General features: G+C 42.9%; 1 protein-coding gene across 2 annotated transcripts in view; it reads left to right on the top strand.

The window, feature by feature from the left end:
- The first annotated feature begins 290 nt into the window (after positions 1 to 290).
- DPF1 (double PHD fingers 1) overlaps positions 291 to 17,068 on the top strand; it is a 31,388-nt gene continuing 14,610 nt past the window's right edge. The window contains exons 1-5 of one of the 2 annotated variants that reach the window (XM_044306633.1): positions 291 to 444; positions 5,538 to 5,630; positions 13,873 to 14,000; positions 14,391 to 14,480; positions 16,669 to 16,747. In XM_044306633.1, the coding sequence (XP_044162568.1) occupies positions 360 to 444; positions 5,538 to 5,630; positions 13,873 to 14,000; positions 14,391 to 14,480; positions 16,669 to 16,747 (475 nt within the window). In that variant the 5' untranslated portion in view covers positions 291 to 359. Of the gene's footprint in view, positions 445 to 5,537; positions 5,646 to 13,872; positions 14,001 to 14,390; positions 14,481 to 16,668; positions 16,748 to 17,068 lie in introns of both variants that reach the window. The other variant, XM_044306632.1, reaches the window with a different exon arrangement.

The raw sequence follows: 17,068 nt of genomic DNA, 5'->3' as shown, positions 1-17,068 counted from the left end.
TTAGAGGCTAAAAGTGCACTTAGCTCAGACAGGAGAACTATTTTTATTCTGATCTCTGAAAACTGGTCAACCTTTCCAAATCCTCTCCTGTAGACACTTGGGTATTCATCGTGAATCAATAGTTTACTAAAAACTAACGATATATAGCATCATATTCAATAGATAAGCCTTCATTGTGTAAAGTGTGTAATAATGCCTCCTGAAATATGGGTCACTGGGTGGGAACGTTGTTACGGTAAGGTATTGAACCTGCACGAACTCAGAGGGTCTTCTGTCCTTTCAGGCTGGGAGAGGACTTCTACCGGGAGGCCATAGAACATTGCCGCAGTTATAACGCCCGTCTGTGCGCAGAGAGAAGTATGAGGCTTCCATTTCTGGACTCCCAGACGGGTGTGGCTCAGAATAATTGCTATATCTGGATGGAGAAGACACACAGAGGGCCAGGTAAGAACACAATGAAAAACGTATGAAATGATGATAGGGTCACTAACCCTAACACAAGCTTTGTATGAGAAATGCTGATATAAGGCTGTGTGCACTGCATTCATGCCTTCCATCGGGGGGCAGACTGGAAACTTAAAGTGGCCCTGGAAACAATGTGAAAATGATCCAATTTTCAGGTCCAAATTGACAGAAGACAGACCAACACTAGTAGGCGGGACCAGTAATACAATATTGCGGCACATTATACCACCCAAACAGAGCCAAATACCAAAGTGCATTGCCACTGGCCGGCCGTGAGGAGGGCTCAGCCACTCCCCTGGGCATCGGCCTACCAGGAAGTTTCGCTGTAGGGTCTGTGGCCAGTTTGTCCCTGCTTCCATGAAGAAATACACCGGGAAAGCCATTCAGTGGATATATAGTTATATGACTGGGATTGGCTTTATCGCCGATCACAGACATTAGCTCTGGGTGCCTGCTGTTCTGAGCGGGCGCCATGTTTAAAGACCCAACTTTACCATATATGTAGGGCGGGGGTCAGTAAGGGGTTAAAGGGCTTGTCTGCGTGTGCCCTAATTTGTCCCAGCCTATGGTTGACTTCCCTAGGGTATTTAAGGCACCTTTCCCTGTGGGAAGGTATCTTATCAATAGGTTATCTAGCTTGCTAATTCCTGCAAAGGTGCGCTGTAGATTTGTTGCCTGTCTGTGTTCAACCTCTACCTGGAACCTGCCTGCCCTGACTTTTGGTCTGTTTATCGGATTGAACATACTTTGCCTGCCCTGACCCCCGCTTGTCCACTGACTATGGTTGTACCTGATCCCTCAGTGCTCCACACTAGTGTCTCCTGATCCTCATGAGTCATCTGCCACGAAACGGAGACTACTTTAAGAGGTAGTGGCCTAGTAGTTCTTCTGCATCGGAGACCAGGTCCCTGTATAGGGCTGAAAGTGTGAAGACCAGGGCGGCCACTTGGGAGTTGCCCTAAGTCAAATCCATTCAGTGACACAGAATCCACACCAGCTCTCGTAATAATGCATATGTTTAACGTGTACGCCGAGAGCTTTTCTGGGCATATACGCAAAACGTAAGGTTTAGGAACACTGTGCACAGAACATAATTCACACCTGTATGTAAATGTGTATGGGACTTCTCAGATATGGAGAAATATGTAATAACATAGTGACCATAAAGGCAGTCACTTTCTAGACATCCTGTCAAACAATATGATCAGCTTGTCCCTGGCCTAAAATGGCTGAAAACTGGAATTAAAGGGGTATTCCCATCTCAGACAGTGGGGGCATATCCACCATTGGGACCCGCACCTATATTGAGAACAGAGCGGGAAAGGTGGTGGCTGAAGGACCCCAGGTTTACCTGGGTCCGGCCACCACCAAGCGCTCTCCCCATAGTAGTGAATGGAAGCGCACCGTGCATGTGCAGCCACCGCTCCCATTCATTTCTATGGGGCCGATGGAAGTAGCCGAGCTAGCACTTGCCTATTTTTCGACGGCCCCATAAAAATTAATGGAGGGCGCCCTCCACAACTTTTGGGGCTTCATTGTCGATATAGGTGTCAGAGGTGGGACCCGCACCTATCAGACAATGGGGGGCATATCCTAGCGAAATGCCCCCATTTTCTGAGATGGGAAAACCGCTTTAAGCCGCTCAGCATTCTGTAAACACATTCTGTGCCTCCGCACTGCAAAGGGTAGGACATGTCCTATCTTTTGCCGTATGTGGCGGATCGCAGACCCATTCAAATCGGAGTTTACACAGCTGGTGCCCATGTTTTATGGACCACTTGTGAATGTAGCCTACGCCGGCTGTTCCTCCTGGCTCCTCATCCATGATAGACAGCCACTGGTATACGGGCATATACCTGAGCGGCCGTCAATTACTGGTGAGGGAGCTGAGGCTCATGGATACAGCAGACTCTTAACTATGTGTGCACTGTATTCTTTCAGCTATTACTTTATTGGCCTACAAAAGTTATGAATTAAGGTTCCCGCCATATTTGCACCATAATTTGCAACTTTTCACTTCTTTCACCACTTTTCCAAAGTATCGATAACAATGTTAAAGGCTTATCAGGAGGAGTGTTCTTCCATACCCCAACAAGTTTATTATCACTTGTGGCAGAGTTTCTGGTGCGCGGCCGCCATGAGAGGCCTGTGCCTCTTAATATATTTGCTGCCTTTTGTGGCAACAGACTTTTCATTAAGACTGGCATCAGTGACACCAGTCGTTGTATATTTGTTCTGTGATGTGGTATAATACCTAGTCAGGCTTGTCATACTAATAGGCTGCCCTTAAAGGGAACCTGTCACCTTGAACGTGGTGTCTGAGCTGCAGGCAGCATGTTATAGAGCAGGAGGAGCTGAGCAGATTGATAGATAGTTTTATGGGAAAATATTCAGTAAAACTTGTATTTCTTTCATTTAAATTCCAGCTCATTTTGGGCTTTGAAGTCCAGGAGGTTGTCCTATCAGTGATTGACAGCCTGCCCTCTATGACTGTGTATACAGAGAGAGCTGTCAGTCACTGATAGGACCGCCTCCTGGACTTCATAGCCCAGAATTAGCAGGAACTTGAGGGGTTCTCCAGGAATTAAGAAAATGAAAATACGCAAATATTACTTTATTATAAATATATTACAAAATACCTTTCATTAGTTATTATAGCTCATTTTGTCTAGGGAGAAATGATTAGGAGAAACAAAATGGCCGCCGTCCTATTAGCACACATAAAACCTGTCCTAATCACACAGCAGGACAAGTTACTTCACAACACTGAGCTAAAGAGCTGCCTCATCCTCCTCTCTGCTCTGACTGTCAGGGATTATGATCCTGACTACAGTTTAATATGATATTTAGCTGAATCTTTGTGGGAATGGAGCTCATCAGGAGACATGAAGGACAGACTGTAGTAATGGAGACCCCATACAAGTGCTGCTGCTTATTAGCCACACCTGCTTATGAACTCCAAACCTACAGAGATTCCTCTAAAGATCTTATCATCTGTATGGCCTCATGCACACGACAGTATTTTTTTGCGGTCCGCAAAAAGGGGTTCCGTTGTTCCATTATCCGTGTCCGTTTTTGTTTCCGTGTGTCTTCCTTTATTTTTGGAGGATCACAAGACATGAAGGAAAGTAAAAAAAAAAACTGTCAAGTTTGCCATGCAAATGATAGGAAAAAAAACGGACGCGCGGACACGGATGACAATCTTGTGTGCCTCCGTGTTTTTTCACGGACCCATTGACTTGAATGGGTCCGCGAACCATTGTCCGTGAAAAAAATAGGACAGGTCATATTTTTTTCATGGACTGGAAACACGGATCACGGACGCGGATGACAAACGGTGCATTAGCCGAGTTTTCCACAGACCCATTGAAAGTCAATGGGTCCGCAGAAAATCACGGAAAACGGAACAACGGACACGGGACACAACAACGGTCGTGTGCATGAGGCCTATTCGGGATCATAACCCCTGACAAGCAGAGAGGAGGATGATGCAGCTCTTTACCTCAGTGCTCTGAAGTAACTTGTCCTGCTGTGTGATTAGGACAGGTTTTGTGTATACTAAAAGGACAGCGGCCATTTTCTTTCTTCTAATGAATGCTCCCTAGACAAAACGAGCCATTATAACTAATGTAAGGTATTTGCGAATATATTTATAATGAAGTAATATTTAAGTATTTACATTTTCTTAATTCCCAGAGAACCCCTTTAAATGAAAGAAATGCAGGTTTTACTAAATATTTTCCCATAACACTATATATCAATCTGCTCAGCTCCTCCTGCTCTACAACATACTGCCTTTAGCCTAAATTACATTTTCAAACTGACAGGTTCCCTTTTAAATATGGAATATTTTTATGACAAATCCACTTCAGGATGGATATACTGAGGCTTTTCCCTCGCAGATTTGCATGCAGCAAATCGGTAGCATTCTGCAGTACCAGCAATGTGGGTAACATTTCCTAAAATTTCATTCACACACTGCGAAAAATATCAGCAGTGTAAATTGACTTGCGGCGTGAATTTTTTACTGTGAATTTCCGTTGTAGATTTCACCCTTTGCAATGCATAGGGTGAAATCCCCAGCAAATCCACCACAAAATCAGTGACAGATCCATGACAAATCAGCGTGTTACACGTGGCCGCACTCTAAAACTCCCTAAAAGTAAGTTGTAGATGATGTGAGGAATACTTCTTAAGAAGTCATGACATATGAAGTTTCATTTACTTGCATTAGACAAAGTGCATATGACAAAGAGACTGGAGGCCTAAGAGAGAGAACCATCTCACTAGCACCACCTCTTGTAAGCGGTTCCCTAGGAGTCAAAATCCACTTTCCAACAAGCATTGGGATTTGACAAGGGAATGTAGCCAAGCCAGATATCCATCCGAAGACAGCTGTTTTGCATTGCCTGCCCTTTGTCAGTATGGATTAGGCTGATGGCTGGGTGCGATGCCATGGAAGGGTCTTAGGCAGGGTGTTGAATCTCCTAAAAGAGAGCAGTACTGATTGGAGAACTACTGGAAGTACTTCATGGTATGGAGAGTTATCGGCAAGGGTCCATGGGAGACAAGTGGGGTCATTTATCAAACTGGTGTAAAATAGAACTGGCTTAGCTGCCCATGGCAACCAATCAGATTCTAGCTTTCATTTTGGACAGCCCCTTTGGAAAATGAAAGGAGGAATCTGATTAGTTGCTATGGACAACTAAGCCAGTTCTACATTACACCAGTTTTCTAAATGACCCCCAAAATATCTAAAAAAGTATCTCCCAAAAAAGAAAACCATCTTGCTAGGGAGCCACTTCCAAAAGGTGGCACTAGCGAGATGGTTCTCTTCCTTGGGATATACCTAGGATATACTGTGTCACAATGAACAGATCTTATTTGTTAGCAAAGACCAACAAGACATTGTCTCAGATCTTGTCTTCTTCCAATTTCTTCATTAGATGTTCCAAATGTTCCTTAGGCCTGTTGAACATGACTTTCCTTGAGCTTCTCTTCTTTCCCTGTATACCTGAGATACAAAACGGCTATGATATAAACACTCTGAACTTTTTCTTTCTCATATGTAGGATTGTCACCGGGACAGATCTACACGTATCCTGCTCGTTGCTGGAGAAAGAAAAGGCGGTTGGACATATTAGAGGATCCTCGTCTGAGGCCCTGTGAGTTTAAGCTTGGTAAGAAGTTAGTTTGGGGGGCCCAGGTGTTATCATGTTCTGCCATCGTGGGACCTGCAACACATTGGCCATCAGGTATGAGAAGAGGATAAATAGCAGATATGAGTCAAACTCTACAAGTTATTATGTACGGTAGAGCACCCTAAAAATAATGTACGTATTGTAGTGCATCCGATCAAAATAATGATTATGTCTATGGTAGGTAGAAGTTCGGTGCTCCAAATATGCCTTTTACTATTAGACTCTAGGTAACATAGAGAGGTACATTTGGTTATATGGAAACATTGAGGAATTGAAGGCCAAGAAGATGAAGCATGACATGGAACAATGGGAGAACCATAAGGAAGTCTACTAGAAGTTTGCCCAGGAGTATGACAGATGGAGACCAGGCAGAAGATGAATCAGTTTTAGGGGACTTAATAAGGTTCTTACAAGGTGTATTGGAGGTCAAATTGGGATTCTGAGGGTCAGAAAATGCGAGGATGCATGTTGGTGGTAAGATACAGTGTGCAGACTACAATGGGTAGGTAGCTTCCATGTCTGCTGGAAGCTATGAGAGAGCTTAGAGGCTAGTCAATGAAAATAATATTGGGTTTTATAGACTGGCGGTAGTTTATGCTTGTGCTTGACTGCTCAGTTGGAGGATGCAGATTTAGCTTGAAGACCTGCCAGTGTCATTGTAAGTTTGCACGGTCGGTTGGTGGTCGGTAAGGAGGAGCTTTAAGCTTGATGGGTGGTCATTGTCAGTGTCAGCCTGGAAGCATGGTCATTGTCAATGGAGGCTGGTCAGGGAGCATGCCAGTTGGGGAGCAGCCAATTTTAGAGTCAATGGGAGGACATGCTACAAAGGCTTGAGATGGTTTGTTAGCAGCTTGTGTTGGGCACAGCTGTTGTCTATATGGAATCATAGGGACATAAAAATGTACAGATTATATTTTATGCAGTTTGACGAAAGTCTTATTAATGAGTTACTATTCACTTAGCATATCATTTTTTTTTATGATTTTGCCTAGTTTAGGGCTAGTTCACACGGCAGATTTTGCCTTTGTCAGTTTTTAGCCATTTTTTTTAATACGGTGGACCCCCTCGCGGTTTAGCACCATTGAATGGTGTAAACAGCAACCACGATTTCCAACAGCGTCCATGCGAACGTTGCACCAGGAAAGGACATGATGCAGAAGATAAACCGTGCATCAACTGCAGCACTGACTTCTATTGAAAACAGTGGGGGTTGGTTTCTGCCCAAATGTCTGTGCGGAGGCCACATTTTGTGGGCAAAGGCTTCTGTGTCGATGAGAACTTAGAAAACCCCTTTCATATACATTCCTATGGACTTTTGGGTTAATAGAGAGGGTCCCCCCCTTTCAGGACCCTCATCCATTAGAGAACAGCTACAAAGAAAGTCTGTCTCTGGAGGACCCAGTATGTCCATACGTTACAGTGGCTGCTCATTGATTCCAATGGTCAATGTGTAGTTGTTTCACTTGCCCCGTGATGGCGCTGCAGGAGAATTAAACTCATACGCATATTATTTTTTTATTTTTTATTTATACTTATTAAAGTTGCCTTCTGAGAGCCTTTATACTAGAGTAGTACAATGCCTTGCAGGTCTCTCTGAGTGCAAATCCTTTTAACACCAAGGCCATTTGTAGGTGAACACTGTGGTAAGTTCTGTGTTTTCAGGGGTTCAGATTAATTTTTTCGACATGTTACATTGATGTCCTTCTCAGTTTTCATTGTGATATTTTTTAACCCTTTTATCCAAGGCTTATTTTCACACCAACTGCACGTTGAATCCTATGAAGCAGGGATGCTCAACCTGCGGCCCTCCAGCTGTTGTAAAACTACAACTCCCACCATGCCCTGCTGTAGGCTGATAGCTGTAGGCTGTCCGGGCATGTTGGGAGCTGTAGTTTTGCAACAGCTGGAGATCCGCAGATTGGACATCCCTGAGTATCAATAGGTGGTTGCTAGACATATCACCCCTTGTTCTCCCCTTTCCCCATCCAGGACACTTGCAGGCTCGGACGAGCCAAGCGTGTATGTTTATGGAAGAAGAGATAGTGGAGAGAGAGTGGTTGGCTGAATGAGCTGTCTAATGTGTATGGCTGGCCTAAAGTTGCTGCAAATTGATGATTTTAACTATAACAAATGTTTATCGGGTAGAATATATAATTTTTCTGCAGACAGTTTTTTTTTATTAAATGTTTTATTCCTTTTTATGGAATTACTATTTCACATCTTTATCTTAGAATGTATGCTGATACAATTACTAATGTGATACCTAGAATGTGCCGTAAAATGCACCAAAATTTGGAACATTTCTGGTACAAAATGTTGCATTAAAGGGGTTCTCTGAGATTTTTGTTATTGATGGCCTATCCTCTGGATAGGTCATCAGTAGTTGATCGGTGGGGGTCCGATTCCCGGCATACCCACCGATCAAGTTTATGAAGGACCTGTGGCGTTCCATGATTCCATGAGCACTTGGGCTTCTTCCTAGGCCACGTGATGTCACGTTCATCGGTCACATGGCCTAGGCGCATTACAGTCCCATTCAAGTAAACGGGACCTAACTGCAATACCAAGTACTGCCACTATACAATGGACGATGCTGTGCTTGGTGAACTGTGAGGAGGCCTCTGCACTCACCAGAGCTCCAGTGAGCCCCGCAGCTTCCTCAAACAGCTGATCGGTGGGGGTGCCAGGAGTGAGTTGGACCACCACAATTTTATATTGAAGACCTTACCAGAAAGTATAACTCCCTTATCGAGTCTCATTCATCATTTTCTACTCCAGTTTTTGCCGTAAAAAATTACTTAAATCTGAGCCAACAAGGGAGCTGGTGTAGATTTAGTTTTGTCTCACGTCCTGCTGGGGGAAGCGCCAAAGTTATGTAGAAGACTGCACCTCCACATAACTTTGGCGCTTCCCCCAGCAGCACAGAGACAATTAAAACACCGGTCTTAATAAATGAGCCCCTGTATCTGTATCGGATACAGATTATTACTATAGTCGATCATAGGGTGTTACTAGCCATTCTGTGTAGATTTTTTTTACTTTATTTAAAATTTTTATTTATTATAATATAAGTATACATAAAAGAACAGGCATATCTCACATGTCTCATAGAAGAATTTTCTTTTTTTTCTACTTGCCAAAACCCTTTTTCTGTTATTATTTCCAGATGGGTAATTGGGGTACTACTGGAACTTCTAAATACAGTCTCAGGTCTCATTCACACGTCTGGCCTCATGCGGCCACCAAACACAGAGGATTTTTACTACGGCACTGAGGGCCATATATCTGTGCAGGTCAAGGATCTGGAAACCGCTGGAGACATTTAACTCGGGTGGTCTCCATGTCCACCTTCTGTGAGACAAAGCACCAGATAGGACCTGCTCTGAGGGTCCATGCCGAAATACGGTGGTGTAAATAGCACCAGTTACTTGGACAAAAATGCGGTTTTGTGAACAGGCCCTTAGTAGAGTTGGTAAAGAGGTTGTCCGAGTATTTAAAGGGGTTGTCACATGAAAAATATTCTATAGTTTTAAAACCAGCACCTGGATCTGAATACTTTTGTAATAGCATGTAATTAGAAATTTAGCATAGCCACTAAGTTATTCAATAAAATATATCAGTATAGCGCCACCGCCTGGTTGTTTTTTCTTATTTCTTTGTCCTGCTCAATGAGAAGGCCGCACATGCTCAGTTTCATTCTTCAACTGTCTCCTGAGCTGTGATAGGCAGAGCATGGACACGCCCCCTGAGCTGTAGCAGAGAGGACACGCCCCTTGAGCTGCCAGGTTGAAATAAATCTATCACAGCAATGAATGTAGAAATTTCTGGATCCATGTGAGGTACCGGGCTGGTTCTAGCTTTGTTATAAAGAGGCTGTCATGTACTACATGATGTCTGATTTTAATTTTTTACCTTATTCATGCGACAACCCCTTTAATACTGATGACCTATTCTCACGATAGGTCACCAGTATCTGATCGGCGGGGGTCCGACACCCGGGACCTCTGTCGATCAGCTGATTGAAGAGAGCGCAGGAGCATCGCAGCCTCTTCCTAGGCCACGTTCATCGGTCACATGACCTAGGCGCAGCTCAGTCCCATTCAAATGAATGGGTCTGAGCTACAATACCAGACACAGCCACTATACAATGGACGGCGCTGTGCTTGGTAAGCTGCGAGAGCTTCACACAGCTGATCAGCGGTGGGTGCTGGGCATCAGACTCCTACTGGTCACATACTCAGGACAGGTCATTAGTAGTAAACACTCGAGATAACCCCTTTAAGTCTTCCAGTTGATCCAAGGGTAATGCTAGAATATAACTACTAGCCTACAGGGTATTACTAGAACGGCTGTTAGACATCCAGAGTTTATTTTTGTCGATGTCGTCAGATCATTCCTATTGACTATCAATTACCATTAATTAAAAGAGAGTACTAATTGCCACATGACTAATTCTGATATTATTAGCACCGGTCTTGGCGATTAGCATGAGTGTAGTTTATAATACTTCAGACTGACACTTTAATCAGGTAAGAGCATAGGGTGTAATGGAGCACCCTCAGGAAATGAGACCCCCGAATATATGAAAATGAACCCACCATGCCGTCCTCCCAGTAGTATGATCCTTGCTCTTTTCTTAGAATATTCCTCTCAGACATTACTTTGCCTAATTTATCTCCAAACTCCCTTCCCCCGCCGCCCTTTCGTTCCAGTTTCCATCTCATTCCGGTTGCTCGGTCTCCCTAGGTCGCTTGCTCATTATCCATTTCTTCCCCTCTATTTTTTTTTCTTTACTATTCTCTTTATATCCCATCTCCTCCTGTCTATTTCTCCCTTTATTTCATGCCTTCCTCACTCTTCCTCTTCCCCCCCTCCCTTTCTCTTTCTCCCTTCCCCCGTTTTTTTCTCTCTCACATTTTTTTTTCAGTTTTTTTTTTAATTCAGCTATTCGGTAAATGAAAAAAGCAGTTGCCATGGAAACTATCAAACCACATGACCAGACGTATTAATGCTCTTTTTTTTTTGTATACTTGTCTGGAAAGAAAATGCAATTTCACTTCTCATATGAAAAAAAAAAAAGCCAGCCCTACTGATCAGAAAAAAGTATATGTAATATCTAATACAGAATTTAAAAAAATATATAATCGCTTGGTCCACCAAAATAATTTAGACTACAGCGCAATATATATATTTTCAATTTTTCGGTCCAAAAATTTGCAGATACTAGGAGGCCCTGAAATCTAGGTAAGACCGTGTGATCATAGAGCCCCATGACTAGAGAAACATCAACTCTCACATCTAATTTTTGGCCGTACTTTGCTCCTCAAGTTCATTTGCCAGGTTTGGAAGGTCTGGTACTTGGTCCAAGCTGGTGTTACTGCAGGAATTCCATTACCAGGGCTTACAAAACTTAGGGTGTCTGCAAATGGACCAGAATATGAGCCAGGAGAGGTCATATTTCCAATCCTTTGAACCTCCATTGATGGGACAGTTTTAAGCCTTGCTACAGGTCCACCCAGGAATGGCCTCAATCCACCCTAGAAACGCCAGTTTGGCATATTTACTTAAGCTTCGCCAATTTGAGGTCCATTTCGGGGAAAAAAATTTAAGATTGGAAGGCATGCGAGAACCGGTGCTAGTAATTACACAATCGGTAGTAGAACATTGTAGGTGGGTCATGGGAGAGGCTAAGCCCAGGAACCAGGACTAATATCACTGAACCAACTGGGTCTTGAGAGCATTGCTGTCACTAGATTAGCAGATTTATTATGGTCACTCCTACAGTGTATTGCATCATCAAATCTGTGATTTGACAAATATTAAAATACATTGACATATCAGTATACACTTCTGTCGAATTGTATTGCCATTAGTCTGTCACTTACTTCTGACAACCTAGTAAAAAAATAGGTAGGTCACAGATGGGAGTATGACTGCAGGATCAGACTACATAAGGATTGTTTGTAGTCTGTTACCATGGAGACAGCTCTGCTGTGGACACAAAACAGGACATTTTAATTTAAATATTATTATTATGATTATCTGCAGAGTTGCTTCTTTTTTTCCATTTAGAACCATTGGAACAATAAAAATTGATTGTAAAAGTTGCACAAGCTTGGACCACCTTTTTTAGCTGACTGCTTTTGGTCGACTGTGTAGGATTTTAAACATAATGAAAAACATGTCTCAAGGTCAGACCGAGAACCCCGAATAACATCACTTGGTTAAACTGAAAAAAAGCTGTAGTTTTTTTTTTTAAATCAACTCCTGTCGTGTCTGGGGTCAGCCGCTGTCACTAAATGCTGCAGATCCCCTGCAAGCCTCAGAAGGAGCCCCATACTCCCTCCTCCTACACTGATTACTTGCCGCCTACACCCTGATTGGCTTTTTTATGGCTAATTGCAGTACAGAAGTGTCTTTTTATGGCTTTAACTGTGCTAATGACAGTTAATGGATCTCCAAGCTCAACGGTGTATAATACCCAGGGAGGGAGACAGGTCCTGTATTGTACTGGGGCACGAACGAGAGGATTTCTCACATCTCCTTCCCCATTTGGTGGACATCCAGTTTTTGTTATATAATTTGAAAATAAATTTAATTAAACTTATTAAACTGATTAAAATCAGATGTAAAAAAATATATATATATCTCTATAACTAGAACAGAAAGTTGAATAGTTTATATTTTCAGTTATTTAAAACTTCTGAAATGTATTATTTTCTATGTGTCAAGGCAGCAAATAAATTGGATTCAAGCAGGCTTAAAAAAAAAGGACTTTGCTGAAAAAATTCTACGATGTTACAAAATTTACAAAAATTAACCAATCCTTCCCTTTTTTCATAGTTGGTGTTTCTTAATATGTCTTCATAGTAGTTAGAGTTTAAAGGAGTTGTCCACAATTTTTTTAATTGCTCCCCCACTTCCAGCGGGACCTTTGAAGAGTTCTACACTTACCTGTTAATTCCTGCTCAGTGTCTTCATAGCTCTTCCTGTCCCCGACTGTCAACTTCTGCATGGATGTGGTCAAGTGCTCAGCTGCAGCCATTGACTGGCCTCAGGGGTGACATGTCCCCAAGTGGCACGTCACTGGTAGGTCACATGCCGCTTGGGGGCACGTCACTGCTGAGGCCAGTCATTGTCTACAGCGGTGCATGTGACCCTGTACATTCGGAAGGTGACAAGCAGGGACCAGAAGTGCAGCGAAGACAGTCACCAATCTGCATGCTGTAAGCTTCCCCCTTTTTACCAGGGGGGGGGGGGGGATATATAAAATGTCTGAGGGGGAATGACTTAAAAAAAAGGCATACTTACCTTAAAGGGGTTGTCCCACAAAAAATATTCAACTTTTTAAAACCAGCACCTGGATCTGAATATGTTTGTGATTGCATGTAAATCTATCTGTATAGCGCCACCTGCTGTTTGCTCTTTTTCTAATTTCTCTGTCCTGCTCACTGAGATGGACGCACATGCTCAGTTCCATCCTTCAACTGCCACCGGTAGAAAGGACACACCCCTTGGGCTGCCAGCTTGAAATAAATCTAGCAGAGGAATCACAGCAATGAATGGGGAGATCTCTAGATCCATGCCAGGTACAGGGCGGGTTTAAGTTTAGTTAGAAAGAGATTGTCATGAACTATATTTTACATTATTCATGGGATAACCCCTTTAATGATCCCTCACCACTCCCATTCCAATAATACCTGGTTACCCGACGTTTTTTACTTCGTGTTGCAGAGATGACGTCCCAACTAAGTTACATGTGACCACCTCAGCCAATAACTGGCTGTAGAGAGTCAATATGGCAGCAGGATGGACCTGAGTTCAAAACATGAACAGATCAATACATGCATGGATGGATTTTCTAAGTTCTTTCTGTGTTTGCATGGGTTTCCTCCAGATTCTCTACTTTCCTCTCACAACCCAAAAATATACTGGTTTCCTATGAAACAGGCCGGAGTGTGTGCAGTAGTTAAACTAAATGATGAACCCTACTAGGTGCAGGGACCAATGTGGATGAATACCTTCTATGTACAATGTTGTGGAACATATGGTAGATCTATATAAGTGATGGGACATTAGTAAATCTGACTGCCTACAGCTGTCTGGTCATCACTAGTGACTTGTCTATGACTGCTGAAGATTACACTTGTGAACCAAATCAAAGCTTTCCACTTTGGCACTCAATCATATTTAACTTTTGTCTTAGACTATGAGGTCCCTATGAAAAAGGAAAGCAGTTTACCAGAGGGACCCGTCTTAGAAGCCTTACTGTGCGCAGAGACAGTGGACAAGAAGCTGGAACTGAAAGAGGAGGAGATAATTAGTGACTGCCAGGTGAGAACAGCATGTTGAGGTACCCATTGTCTGGATGTAGGTCTTCTATCATGATAGTCATCATCTCATAAAGCCATCTAATGTATTGTCATTAGTTGTCCATTTATCCATCCATTCTACAAAACTATTTACATGGTTTCTCCTTTCTCCCTTACCTCAAACCCAACATCTGTCCCCTGTATGTTCACATCAGTGTAAAATAATAACCTATAGAAATATGGAAACAATTCCAGACATAGTGTGGTGCTCTTCTAGTATTCAACATCTAAACTGTCCTCAATCTTGGTTCTTTTTCCATCCACTTGTCCAACACCAATCTTTCTCCATCTATGGACATGTACAGTGAATTGTAGGGGAGGGAAATTTTAAGTTTGGTTCCCATGTTTCCAGAAGACACAGGTGGGAGACATCCCACACGAACTGGAGGGTGAAGACCTGGAGGATGATACCCCAAAACGCAAGAACAGAGCGAAAGGAAAGGTAAAAAAACTATGAACATGAGAGAAGTATATGAAATATTAAGGGAACTTGTCAAGTTGACCGTGATCTGTAGGCAGCAGGAGAAGCTGAGCAAATGTGTATATCATTTTGTGGGAAAAAAATTCAGTATAAATTTAATTGTATTCATTTAAATTCCTGTTTAGTATCGTGTTAGGAGTCCAGTGGGTGGTCTTACCAGTGATTGGCAGGCTTTATTTTATTAGAGTGTCATGGAGCAGAACCACCCACTGGACTCCGAAGCCCAGAATGAGCAGGAATTAAAATGTAAAAAATTATAGGTTATACTGAATCTTCTCCCACAAATTTATACATCATTCGGCTCCTCCATGATGTTGGCAGATTGAACTGAATATTTAGTGTGACAGGTTTTCTTTAAGTTACGTTGCATAAAGCAAAAGGGTAAAAGGCATATCATGAAGACACTTGGAAGATGTTGGTGATGTACCTGCAGATCAGAAAAGAAAAAGTAATTTATATGGGGCCTAAAGAAACTAGGATTTGTTTCTTGGATTCATTGGTGAGCTCTAACGGGCAGTTATATAGACACAATTAATACCTTTATGGTTCCACTCGTAATCATCAACTAGTTCTACCTTGTCCTTTAAATGTAAGTCAGGACCTGCAGAAAATGTGACTGGACACCATCTGTGCTCATCTGGTTGCCTTAGGTTATTTTTCCACAGTATGACCATTAGTGAGGCCTCTTTGTGTGCTTTGTGAATTAAAGCTAATGGACAGAAAGCTGTCGTCACAGTCTCTAGGATGAGATGGAGTACTACTTCTCCAATTGAGACCAAAGGGTGGCAGGGGAACCGCATACAAAACCTGTGTGTATAGTGTTGCTTTACTGCGTTATCTAGGCTTTTAGCGGTGTAATAGAACTGTCATTAGCTCATCTACCTTTTAATGATATTGAGATGACTGTGCTGAAGGTGTCCCAATCTATACAGCAAATATAAGCCTAGTGTGTGAACCTGAAATATTTTTATTCGTCATCGATCATGGTAGTGACGTGTGCATGTATTTATCAATCTGACAACTGAGAACAGTAGATCACTGTGAAGCTCACTGAACCTGGCGGCTGAGCAGTTTCCACAGATGATAAAGTGTGCCTGTAATCATTCGTGGGACTCTTGGAATATGAAATTATTGAACACGGCTGACATAATATGGACTAGTTTTATTTTTTAACCAGGAAGGGAGGGAAACAAAGCGCACCATGGAGTGAAGCCTCTAGAACAGATGAAAGAGGGGAAAAGCACATTGTGCAAACATAGACACAACTCTATGGACTGTAGTGCAGTGATGGCTAACCTCGGCACTCCAGCTGTGGTAAAACTACAACTCCCAAGATGCCCCCCCCCTTGTTCGGCTGCTCTCAGAACTCTACAGAAATAAATGGAGCATGCTGGGAGTCGTAGTTTTACCACAGCTGGAGTGCCAAGGTTAGCCATCACTGCTCTAGAGAGTCTCAAGGATATGCAGCTCCTTTCCCTTTTGCCAACTTCTGGGTCCTGGCATCAAATGAACAGATATGGTGCTGTTCATTCACTCACTAATCCGAAAATGACCCCAGTAGTCATTTGAAGAATTGTATTTTGTTTGAGTATGCATTTCGGAGTTGTATTGACTCCTTCACAAGGTCACTGCAACGACAGGGTTGGCCTGGGGTACCTTGGGCCCACCAGAAGAAATTATTCTCGGAGCCCAACCCTTATATCTTCAATAAAGTCTAATAGGTTTTGATTCAAAGAAATAGACCCTAGTGGGTGGACATTACTTCCAAAGGCAGCTTCAAAGGTATTTTTTTCCTGGATCTTAGGGACCCGCAATGGGATCAAAGCCTAGGCCCGCTGGAGGATCCTCTGGTACTCTGGTGGGCCAGTCCGATGCTTGTACCTATAGTCAATGCAACTCCGAAACGAATAGTGAAACAAAATGCATTTTTTCAGATTACTACTGGAGCCATTTTTGGATTTGCGGGTGACCGGCCAGCACTCCTGCATTGGACCCCTTTTCTCTGCCTTCGTTCATATTTTGCATCCAAGTGTTTCTGATTTGAATGATGGCGATCTGAAGGTCAGAGGCATGTTAGGCCAATTAGCATGGGTTCTTCAGGACAGAAACGAAGATGGGATGTCCTCTCATAGCTGTTCCTTTTCCTTAGGCCTGTGGGATTGGGGGCATGAAAAAGAGACAAGATCCTTCAGCATTAGAAGATCGAGATAAACCCTATGTGTGTGACAGTAAGTGGCACCCCAAAATGATACATTACATCTGTCATATAAAACTAGTATTGGATGTGTTGTGTGTGATTGAGTACTTGTGTGCTGATGAAGTCAATGCCTTTTGCAGGGTCAGTGATGACCATAGAGTGGCCACCCTGTAGCACATGCTTATTACATAGAGTGGCCACTACAGGGGAAATATAGCATTACACTCTGACCGTTCAAATGAATTGCTGACCATGTAGTGCAGAGCTGGAGCTGTTCTTATGGAGTGGCACTCCGCTCTGGCTCATAGAGGGGGAGGGTTGCAGGTGGTTGAGCCCCTTTGCGATGTCTGTA

The sequence above is a fragment of the Bufo gargarizans genome, chromosome 9 (assembly GCF_014858855.1).
Source record: "Bufo gargarizans isolate SCDJY-AF-19 chromosome 9, ASM1485885v1, whole genome shotgun sequence".
In the NCBI taxonomy this organism is placed as follows: Eukaryota; Metazoa; Chordata; class Amphibia; order Anura; family Bufonidae; genus Bufo; species Bufo gargarizans.
The sequence above is the reverse complement of the archived record's forward strand: the minus strand, read 5'-3'. Positions and strand labels throughout refer to the sequence as shown.